Here is an 11,112-nt window from a genome sequence, read left to right on the forward strand (position 1 = left end):
TCTGTGGAATCATCCTACGTGAAAAGAAAGCCGTAAGACTTTTTGTGCGCAGTCCCTCCCCCCCACCAGGGCTATGCAGCACTCTCTCTGCACTGAGGAACAGGACACAGAAGCAACCGCATGGTGCAGAGCTGAAACCCAACCCTCCTTTTCAAACAGAAAATAGCTGCATCTCGTCCAGCGTAGGAAGAGTTTGTGTTCTGTAATTCTAAACCCTTATTCCAAAATTCAAGAATTACACAATAGTACATGTCCTACTACTAATAAGATGCTCTATGTTGCTCAAGGAGAAGCAGGGAACAAAGAGGAAAAGCAGAGAAGAAAGGGGCAGGACAGGGGACACGAGTGAGAGATGAGTAGACTCACCTAGGAACAAGGACGAAACTAGCACAAGAAACACAGTACAAAAAGAAAGGTGAAAATTTGAAAAGATCATCAAGTATCACCACTTTTTTTTTTGGTCAGTGTATGCTGTATTTCACAGACACTTGTTTTAAGACTGTATTTCAATACTGATCTCAAACTAATGACCACTGCTTCCAATCAGCTCACAAGGCACAAGCCTGTGCAGAGCCTAACAGCCGCTATCCTACCACTGACCCCCACAGGACAGCTACTTCAGAGAACTCACGAGGTGCTATTTTTCAACCTATTCAATACCTTCCTTTAAATAAGGAGAAAAAAAAAATGAAGCAGTTGGAAGACGGAATTAGGAGCACAGCAATGAGAACAATCCAAGTAAATACATTTGAATTTCTCTTCTCAGTGTACAGGAAAAGCTGAGGATCTACTCTGGGAATCTTGTGTAGTTCCATCATAAAGCAGACAAACAAGATCACTTTCTTCTTTAGTACATGCCTGTTACAGAGTTTCAACTGACCAAACAGATGAAGTCTCACAGGGACAAAAAGGATTAAGATGTGCCTCAAACAATAGTCAAGGGTCCCAAACCCTCTTAATATCTCCCGAAATAACCATTTTACACATGAAAGTGGGGAAAAAACGTGAATCTTTCCTTTTCCTCCCATTTCCCCTGCCCACAGATTTAACAAACTTCTTGCAGTTCAAAGCAGTCAAGACCAGAAGGGAATGGATTAAGGTTGTGCACGTATATAGGCTACAGATACCAAGTGCTTGGATCAGGGCTTGCAGGCAGAGGTGCTAAAGAAGTCTGAAGAACAGCTCATTCTCATGTGCTACTGCCAAACAAGGACAATTTTTTCATTTAAAGACAACTTCAACATCACCACAGCACAAAAGCATAAACACAACTGAGAAATAACAGACCTCTTGCTGTAATACAATTCACCAAGATAATAACTACAGCAATCAATATTTTAAACAAAGTTTCTCCCAACTTGAGTTAGGCTTTGAGTTGCAAACAATACTCTTGTACCACTGATGAGACTAAATACTCATCTTAAGGTTGGGTTTATAACCTCTCAGTCAGATTATTCCAAAAAATTAGGGGAAAAAAAATCCTACTTCAGAAAGAGGGAAGAAACAAGAAATAATTTCTGCATCTTTGAAGACACTTTCTCTTCAGGCTTCCATTCCTACAATATTAAAAATCCTAAGATTTATTACTTATGAGCCAGTGTAAGGTAACAGTCCTTCAGAACTACTTGAAGATTGCTCACTTTTCAAAAGGTACGTTCCTGCATGAAAAAGACTAACAATGGAATACTGTTTTGGAAGTTAACAGCTAGCCATTAACCTTGTGCTACAAACGTTTTGATTGATCTTCTGAAATGGGTAATTCAGAATTCACATTGCCTAAGAGCATAGACAGGAAATATTAACCTTTTGGGCTTGCTAATGCAAGAACAGCGAAGCAAGCACGGGGAATTGTAAGCAGATGCAAGTACTTATTCTTTCAACAGTTTCTGTGATGTACACTGTTGGTACTTCCTTCAATCCAAGGTAAGGATAGGAGTCGGTCCTCAAAGTGGTTCCTTTATGTAGATCGTCCAACACAAACTGCTTTAAATTTCCATATGAAAGTTTGCAGCTGCCTATATTTCAGCTATATTACCAAAACATTACAAGTACAAGTACATTTTCACAAAAGTCTTAGAAACGAAGCAGAATTGTTATACCTACCTGTCGCATTGTTGCATTATAGAGATTTCTTTAATTATTTCTTGAAGATCTGACTCCACAGGGACCTGCTTAATTGCTACAACTTGTCCAGACTCTTTGTGTATTGCTTTAAACACGCTACCATAAGACCTAAAAGAGAGAATCAAAGTGTTATCCTTCTTACAATATAAATTGCCTCTCACTTCTAGCATGCAGAAAAAGTCATAGAAGCCATATGTTCAAGTAGAAGTTTGAGGTTTTTGTCAGGCTGCAAAAATTTCAGTTCTATCAGGACCTCAGCAAAGTTGTGACTCTGAATAATGAATCTTTGTCAAGATGTAGCATATCTAATTTCCATGCAGACGCAAACCGTTGCTACCTCAATAATTGAGGGATGTCAAAAACACATAAATAGATTTGGGGAAGCATGGAAGTTTATTGACGCATGCATTTGCTTTATTATTAAAAGTTGCCTAGAGAAGCATTCCTTAGGATACTTACAGTCACTCTCTCTGTAACTTAATATTCCAACACATGCTTTATATACTGCCTCCCTCTGATCCCATCCCCTCATAAATAGCTGCACTTACCCTTCACCAAGTTTCTCCAAAACATCAAAGACTTCTTCAGGCTGCTTAGTTAAACTATCTTCACTGAGCTTTTTCAGTTTGCTAGAAGAAAGACAAAGTTTCTTGTTTATTTTTTGCAGGGGAGAGACACAGAACTCAAACTTTTTTTCATACAAGTACACAGACAGAAGAAAAGGACTATAAAGAAAAACATACTGCTATGAAAATAAGATGTCTAATTAAAACGCAGTAAGAATTTTATCGACCATCATACAACTTGGAGAAAGTTATGCCAATTTTTGTCATTATCACTTTCTCACTAGCATTTGCAACTCAAAGCAGCGTGGGACAAATTCACTGTCTAAACCACTTCCTTTGCTAAAGCAGCAACAGCCAGAGAACACACTAAGGCACACCTTTCATCAAAAAGCAGGCATCATGCAAACACATGGTCATTACTGACTAGAGTACCCTACGTCATCATTATCTGAGAAAGTATAAACCAGTCCTTCACCCATCTGAAGGGCTGGGGTAAGGCAATGAATTACATCAGGTTAAAAGGCAGAACCCAGCGTCAGGATGACTCTAGGAGCATAGCGTGGCATCTCAGCCACACAAATGGTATCAAAACACTACATTACCAAGAGATAAGTACTCTAAGAGTTGTTGGTGCAGTCCCTTCTGCATCTTGGGGAATATACACAGGGACAGGTGCAACAAAATCTGATTACACACCACTGTGATTTTTTTTTTTCTCCACCAGTTTTCTGGCGGTTGCAAATCTGTGTCACTCTTATTTCTCCCAGCATCTTCAACTCACTCTCACTACTTACCCTCTGTCCCTTACAACCAGTCCTAGTCTCTCCCCAGATGCCTCGCAGATCCGAGAACGCAACCTGGCTGCAAGCTTTTGATGAAGCTGACTCCGAACACAGAGCGGGAAAAATATAACCACCCACATGGTGCTGCGAGGCCGTGTGGCTGCAATGTGTAAATCCCTCACCCTGACAGTTACAGGGAATTCTGCTACAGGACTGAAATCACAAGTTTAACTCTATGTGGTAGCCAAGGGTACTATTAAAGGAGGAGACGAGCTGAAGAATAATAGCTGGTGCTGTAGCGTTAGATAGAGCCGATGTATTCCATATGCAGGAGGAGAAAACGGGGCACGAGGGGAAGGCTTTGAAGCACTGCAGATCATTGAGACCTTATGGAAAATACGTTATCCTGTGACACTTTCCTGGAAATGAATACGAAACAGGGGAAGGGAAGAAGGCACAGACAGAAGAGATTGACAGATCTAACATTAGAACAGCAGCACTGAAAAGAAACTCCTTCATATTAAAATATATTTTTGTGATACACAGAACTAAAAGAATAAATAAATCAATAGGTGAAGTGCTTGACAAAGCAATTCCTGAGCAAAAAGGGACTTGCGACTGCCAACCATCTAAGTAGCAACAGAAATGTAAAGAAAGTGGCTAAGTGGGCAGGTCACACGGACTGGTGCTAAACAAGGAAAGCAAGCAGCGCTGGAGTGCTTACACACGTGCATTTACATATCAAATACCTATGTGACAGACGTAGCAGTGATTTGAGTGTAACATTCATCCACGATCAGTAATGCAAAGTGTATGAACTGCTCCAAAGACCATGCAGTTGGCTAAACTGAACAGGCAGGAACCTGGAAAACCTGTATGTTTAAGGGAGAATACAAATCTCTAGAGCAAAGGGAAATCAGAACTCATGAACACAGACAAAGCAGCTGAAAGCTCAGATGAGAGCAGCTAAAGAATGTCCACACAAGCAGCCTACAAATCAAACACAGGAACACACAACAATCTGCTTTCTTTTTTGCCCTCTCTCTGCTCGTTAGAAACTAGAAAGCAGAAAGATGGAACTTAAAAAAGTCTTGCAGGAAAGTACAGATTTTGTTACCGAATGAGTAAGTCGTAAATAACAATAAATGGAGGGAGGAAGACTTTGCATGCAGGTATTAAAGAAACAAGTCATTTATTTTGATTCTTTTGCTCCATTTTTTTTCTGCCCCTCTCTGAACAGGTTGCCTGCATCCTTAAAAGCAGCAGTCACAAAAGGAAAGTTACTGCAGTCACTCCCTGCTTGCCACCAGCAGACAGCGTTCACAGAATGTTTGCAATGCCAGTAGAGCCTCAAAAAAATAGAAAGCATGACCACTAGCTGAGTCTGTCACTCAGCTGAAGAGCTGCATAACAAAAACATACTCAGCAGCACAGTCCAGAAACTGAACTTGATAGTAGCTGGAAGAAAACCCAGTGAGCTCTCCCCACGAGGCATAACAAGAGACACTTCCACCTGCTCTAAAGAACAATGCTTGCTAAAATAAGGGAGGCAGGAATCTGTTCTTAACGTCTCTTCAAAACGTACTTCGAGTTCTCACTTCTGGATTTATCTTCTCTTTCATGAAGCAAATTTGCTAAGAACTTTGGAATATGCTTAATACCAAAGGAGTTTCAACAGCACCATTAATGCCAAGATGTTGGGGCTGCTTGAGAAGAGCGAGGGAAGCAACCACGACCAGCCATGAACTGAACAAAACCAAGCATCCCTGTCAAATAAGAAATGACCTGGACTACTCAAGAGGCAGCCTGAAGACAAAGAAACACGCATACTGCCATTAAAATTATTTTCCCATTATTCAACTCTGACAAACACGTCATGAGACCAACACTGAGCACTAGCACAGCTAAGCATTAAACCTCTTTCAGGGAAGAAAGATATGCCAGCCTCAGGAACTTTATCAAACACACTGCTCAAAGTACTCCACGCTGCTTTACAAAGAAACAGTAAAAGTATAGACACTAGGTCCGGAGTTCAGATGACACTATTAGCACTGCAGTTCTTTAAGCTGCAGAAAGATCCTCATGGCTCAGGCTGCTTAAAGCTGGGGATTCTGTTAACCTTCTAGAAATAGAAGTCATTAAACAACAGCACTTGATATGGCCTGAAAGGGTTGCAATAGCGAAAGCACTTCTGAAAACTTAGTGAGGGGCAGGGAGGAAGATGGATGCTGTAACGGCTGCGAAGCACTACGTAAAATACAAGAAAGGACCATGGATATTACCATCAACGTCAAATGTTAATATCACTGTTCTTAAAAAGAAGCAACTGGAAGTAGGCACAGGGGAACATATCTAAGACTTCAGAATCAGTGCACGTGTGCAGCCATTCCCCACCACCTGTCCATCCCGCCAGCCTCACCTCCTGTACACAAATAAACAAGACACCAAGCCAAACATTCAGAAGCATCACTGCCTTTTCTTAAGCATGAAGGTGCTCTACATTAGAAATAAGTGCTATCAGCCAACTCTAAAACAGTTTAATTCTGGCCACAGGATCCAACTGCCATGTATATACGTAACTGTGAGAAAGTCTAAAGAAGCGTAGAAGTTAACTATATAGGAGAAAGTCATTCTGTTTCTGTTTGCTCCAGAAAGGTTGCCCCAAGCATCAGGTAGTGACTGTGGGCAATTTCAAGCTGTCCAGGAGAAGCCTTCCTGCAAGCACGAGGACCAACTGAACTACGTGTCTGGGACAATTGTCTTGTTCCAAGCAGGTTTGACTTGCTGCATAAGACCCAATTCCTTAAAGAAGGAAAATACACCCTAACAAAGAAGTTCACTTTCATAAATCCAGGCAATGGGAGACAACATCCATACTTATTAGTATGACTGGAATCTTACACATCATTGAAGTATGCCAACAAAACTAAATAAACAGAAAAAAATAATTTTAGAAACAGTGAAAGGCACCCAAGACTACCAATCCCAGCATAAAGACCATAAAAATCTGAATTGGGACCTAAAAGAGCATGAGATTCCCCTGCCCACCTCCAACCTACAAAGAAGAATCAGTTTAGTGTCCTATGATCATAATGTACAAATTTTACAAAATAAATTTGGGATGCATTACAGAGGTAGGTATTAAGAAAAAAGAAAGCTAACAAAAATAAATAAATAAAGCAGGACTAAGGAATAGAGCTCCAACAATTACTGTCATGAGTTATGGAAAACCGGCGACCACTCCATGAAACATGAATGCATGGTTTATTTTGCAGAAGAATTGGTACACTGAAACATTTAAAAAGAACGGCTGGAATCAATTATAACGATGCACTAAAAGAATCTAGCAAGACAAGTCACTGTAGTCATCAGAAATAGAAGTGGCACGTGAAAACCTTGAGACATTTACACTGCTTTACGCAGTTGACACAAACAGATGCAAGTTTAAGAGAGTTCACATTATTATATCGTGTACTTCCATTTAGCTTTCTACCAATAAGACCCAAGCAAACTTACACCTGTGTCTTACCATTTTTCAGGAGGAACTTGAGGGTTGCCATCCATATGAACCTACACACCCATTCACATGAACATTAACCACCATGCATTTTTCAGGCAGTTCTGGTTATTTTCCCTTATATGCAATCTATTTCCTTATATGTGAGCAGGTTCATTTAAACAGAAATGCAATCATAATAGCAGGGACAAATCACTAACAACTCAAAGGCACACTTTGCAACTGTCGATCACTTGTAAATGACTACAGAAATGACATTCACTCTTGATATAATGAGGAACTATAAATAAAACACATCTGAAACAGAAATTCAGATGCAAGAAAATGCTTTGTGTCAATCACTGTGACAAGTTGACTAGGAAATCAGAACACCTACTCTAAATTATTAAAAAGTAAACAATTATTCTGAAAAGAATTGCTCAGATGTCTTTTCTTACTGTTGCACAGAGACAAACACTAAAAACTTCTGATGCCATTCCCATTTTAAAAGCTGCAATCGCCTGGCCTGTCACTCGGACACCATCACTGCTGCTCTCTGAAGGGCTGTTTTAAGATTTGTAAGCTTTTACACAGAAGAATTTTTGTGCATTCCTTTACATGGAACTGGGAAATAAGAGTCCTACACCTGTAAGAAAACACAGATTTTAAGATGTCTCTGTAGTTTTGCAGTGTTCACGTGCCATTCTTGCTACCTCTGGATGAATGTCTTACGTGAGGCCCACTGCAGCAACAGGACCCACGCAGTAACTGCTCCCGTGGACAGCGGGCACCAACGTAAAGCAGCCTGATCACATCTCTTCTACCAGGAAACACATTTATCCATCCCAAGTCACCACTGCTTCCCAGGCACGCATCGAAAACTCGGCCCACAAAATAAGAGAACAAAAGAAACCTGTACGCCTACCCTCACAGACGGGGGTGGCCTAGCAGAACAAGAACTGTTGGGAACAGCAAGCAAACTGTAAAAACAAACAGATCAAGAGGATATACATGCACAGACCACAAACTTTAACATCTCATAAAACAAAAAAGAGCCTCCCCTCGCACTAAAAAAACAAACCCACTACAGTCTCATGACATTTAAGTTTCCAGAAATAAAACATCAAAATACATGAAAAGTATAAGAACTTGCCCGAATTTAAGAGATCCTTCATCAGCTTTGTAGTTCCTCCTGACTCAAACTACAGATTTAGACAGCTCCCCAACATCTACCGGGCTAGCCAGACTTACAGCTAGGTAATAACATTAGAGCAATGCCTAGATCTTCAAAACAAAAACAAAAAAGAAACAAGCAGACAAAACACACACACACAACACTGTAGGATATGCTAGCTTCAAGTTTTATTTTCAGCCCTTTGGTATCACCAGAGCCCAAGCTTTGCACCAGTGCCTGTAATACTGATTACTTCTCACACACTCCCATTTCTCCTAAATGCTTACTGCTGCCTCTCCCATTCCTTCTATTCGAGACACGTAGTACTGCCAGTTTGGAACCACACTGCGGGCCTCTCCTTTCTCCCCCCACCTCATACCCTAAAGTCATATAAGCTTAAAACAGAAAAGTGGCTGATGCCTACACTTCTAAGTCTCATAACTAAGCGCCCCTGCACCCCCCCAAAAATAAAAGAGATTGCAGAAAACACGTTTGTGGGAAATCTTGTCAACCATGCCAGTACCACTTCAGAAATGAATTCAGTCATCAGAATCCCACCTCGCCGCCTCTACGCTGTATTAAAGATTCTCCTGTTAATTTCTGTACTACCCATCCACCCAAATGTGTTGGGTCAAACCCAGGATGAGGGGTTTCATCCCAAAGCAGAGTCAAACACTACAAAGCTCACCACCAACCCTCGAATCAAACTAAGCCCGTACTGGGTGCTTCTTCTCACACGTTCAGTTTGGAGAAAGTAAAAACTGACACTGAATTTGGTGCAGCCTCTGCAGCAGCCAGCCAACCTTCAGCTTGGGCTTTGGGAGCACGTAAAGGAACTCTGCATAATAACTCCTAATCAGTTCCTCATTAAACTTTTCAGTAGTAGATACTGTCACTGGACTTACTATTGGAGAAAGACCAATACAAGTTCACAGCTGCACTTTCCCCAAGTCCTGTCATCCCACAGGAAGCCGCTTTAAGGAATTCTAAGGGCTCTGAACACAAACAACGGTGCTTAAAGGAAAAAAATGATTTGTTATCTTCTGGGCCAAGTTTACATCGGGCAGTTCCTATATTTTTCGTTATGTTAACAGGAAGTGGGAGTAAAGCACTTGCAGCTCCAACACGGTGGGTACATGAGAGCTGTGTAACTGCAATCTGTATAGCACACGGCCACTTCCCGTATAGGATAAGTGAATCCCAGCGAGTACTGCTCCACTTTAAGCACTTCCCATATAGGATAAATGAATCCCAGCAAGTACTGCTCCACTTTAAGTACGCCCATTTGCAAAATAGTTTTGTGCACTGCGATGACCGTCACGTTTAAAGCAGGTTTCACAACATTACACAGAGACAAAAGGCAAAGGCTGGAGGCTAAATAAATAAAAATAAGAGGGATTAAGATGACCAGGCGTGTAAATACCCGGGGAAAGCGGGGTGCTGCGGGCACGGAGCTCGACTCTGGCCTCTCCCCGGTGCGGGAGGGCAGCCCCAGCCCGCAGGCACCCCGACCCCGCCACCCACAGAGCGCACAGCTCCGGGCCAAAAAAAAATTAAAAATTAAAAATTAAAATAAAAACACGCCCGCTACCCTCCCCCCCAGCCCCGGCCCCAAAAGGCCTACGCTCGCTTCCGGGAGGGGAAGGGGCCCCGGCCGTTACCTCTTGGGCGCTGCCTGCTCCATGCCGCCGCCGCCCCCCGGCCCCGCCGCCACCGTGCGGAGCCGCCCCGGGCAGCCCCCGGCCGGCGGCCGCCCGACCCCGACCCCGCGCCTCGGACCGCGGAGTGCGCGCCGCGGGCCCTTTAAGCGCAGCTCGCGCCCTCCCCCGGCCGCGGCCGCTGCCGGCTGCCGCCACTACCGCTACCTCCTCGGGGGGCGGGGACGCGCGCGCTCGTTGGTTGGAAGCCGCGGCACGGCGAGAGCTGGTTGGTCAGAGGGGAAGTCGCTCAAGGGAGACCCCGCCCGGCGCGCCACGGGAAGAGCGGGAGGCCGGTAGGGGGGGAGAAAATGGAGGTCGGCCCGCGGCGCTTCGCTCCCGGCGTGCTCCGTGAGGCTGTGCCCCGCGGGGCATGCCGGGAGTTGTAGTCCTGCCAACGGGCCAGGCCCGGCCGCCTCAGGCGGCCTCCAGCCCCCCCCCGCCCCCCCCCCCCCCCCAAAAAAAAGCACACTGGCTTTTCCGCAGTGAGCAAATGGCTCCAGAGCAGGGGGAGGCTACGTTAATTAATCATGTCTATGTTAATTAATCATGGCTGTATTAATCACGGAGCTGCTTTCCTAAGGTGGCTTGGGTGGCACAGCACCGCTCTGAGGTAGAAAGCGCTGGCAGTCGGCGCCTGGCTTTTTCTAGTGCCAAAGCACACAATTACCCTGCAAAGCCATAGGAAGCTGGCACATAATTACTCAAACAGCAGTTTTTTAAGGCTGCTGACTGCCGTGGGACAGTTATCTGTAGTTCTCCACGTTACAGCTTCCAACTTTGGGCTGTTTACGTAGCAATGTAAGAGGCTGACTGACAGCGCATCCAAGCAGAGCCAGCCAAGTCAATACAAGAAAAGTCAGATGTGTCAGCCAACATCTATATCCTGTCCTGAAAGCTGGTTTATTTGCTTAACTAATAGGAGTTCAAGGTAGTAAAACACTTGGGTAAGACCCATAAAAATATGAAGATGCCAAATTCCACTACTAAGCTGATTTTAGATGCACAACAAGCACTCCAAAAAAATAAAAATAAAAATAAAAATAAAATCCATGTACCACACCTAATGTGATTTCCCTGATGTGCGTTAGCAAGGGAATGTTGAATGACTGAAGTCCCGCTGCTGTGAAAGTTGTCTGCTTCGCCTGAAGTCAGTCCAGTCCAGTTGACTCACTGTGGTCAGACTGAATACACAATGGCAATATTGAATGAGCCCATGAAACAAATCACACACCACCATGTGACCTTTTGGGTTTCTTTGTTTTTTTCTGAG

General features: G+C 43.4%; 1 protein-coding gene across 1 annotated transcript in view; it reads right to left on the reverse strand.

Annotated features, from left to right (window-relative positions):
- Positions 1-9,965, reverse strand: part of STK3 (serine/threonine kinase 3) — a 141,047-nt gene extending 131,082 nt beyond the window's left edge. The window contains exons 1-3 of the mRNA XM_040548595.1: positions 9,804-9,965; positions 2,673-2,753; positions 2,104-2,232 (exon numbers count right to left, since the gene is read on the reverse strand). Coding sequence (XP_040404529.1) covers positions 2,104-2,232; positions 2,673-2,753; positions 9,804-9,826 — 233 coding nt within the window. The 5' untranslated portion in view covers positions 9,827-9,965. The remainder of the gene's footprint in view (positions 1-2,103; positions 2,233-2,672; positions 2,754-9,803) is intronic.
- Positions 9,966-11,112: the final 1,147 nt, after the last annotated feature.

The sequence above is a fragment of the Cygnus olor genome, chromosome 2 (assembly GCF_009769625.2).
Source record: "Cygnus olor isolate bCygOlo1 chromosome 2, bCygOlo1.pri.v2, whole genome shotgun sequence".
Taxonomy (NCBI): Eukaryota; Metazoa; Chordata; class Aves; order Anseriformes; family Anatidae; genus Cygnus; species Cygnus olor.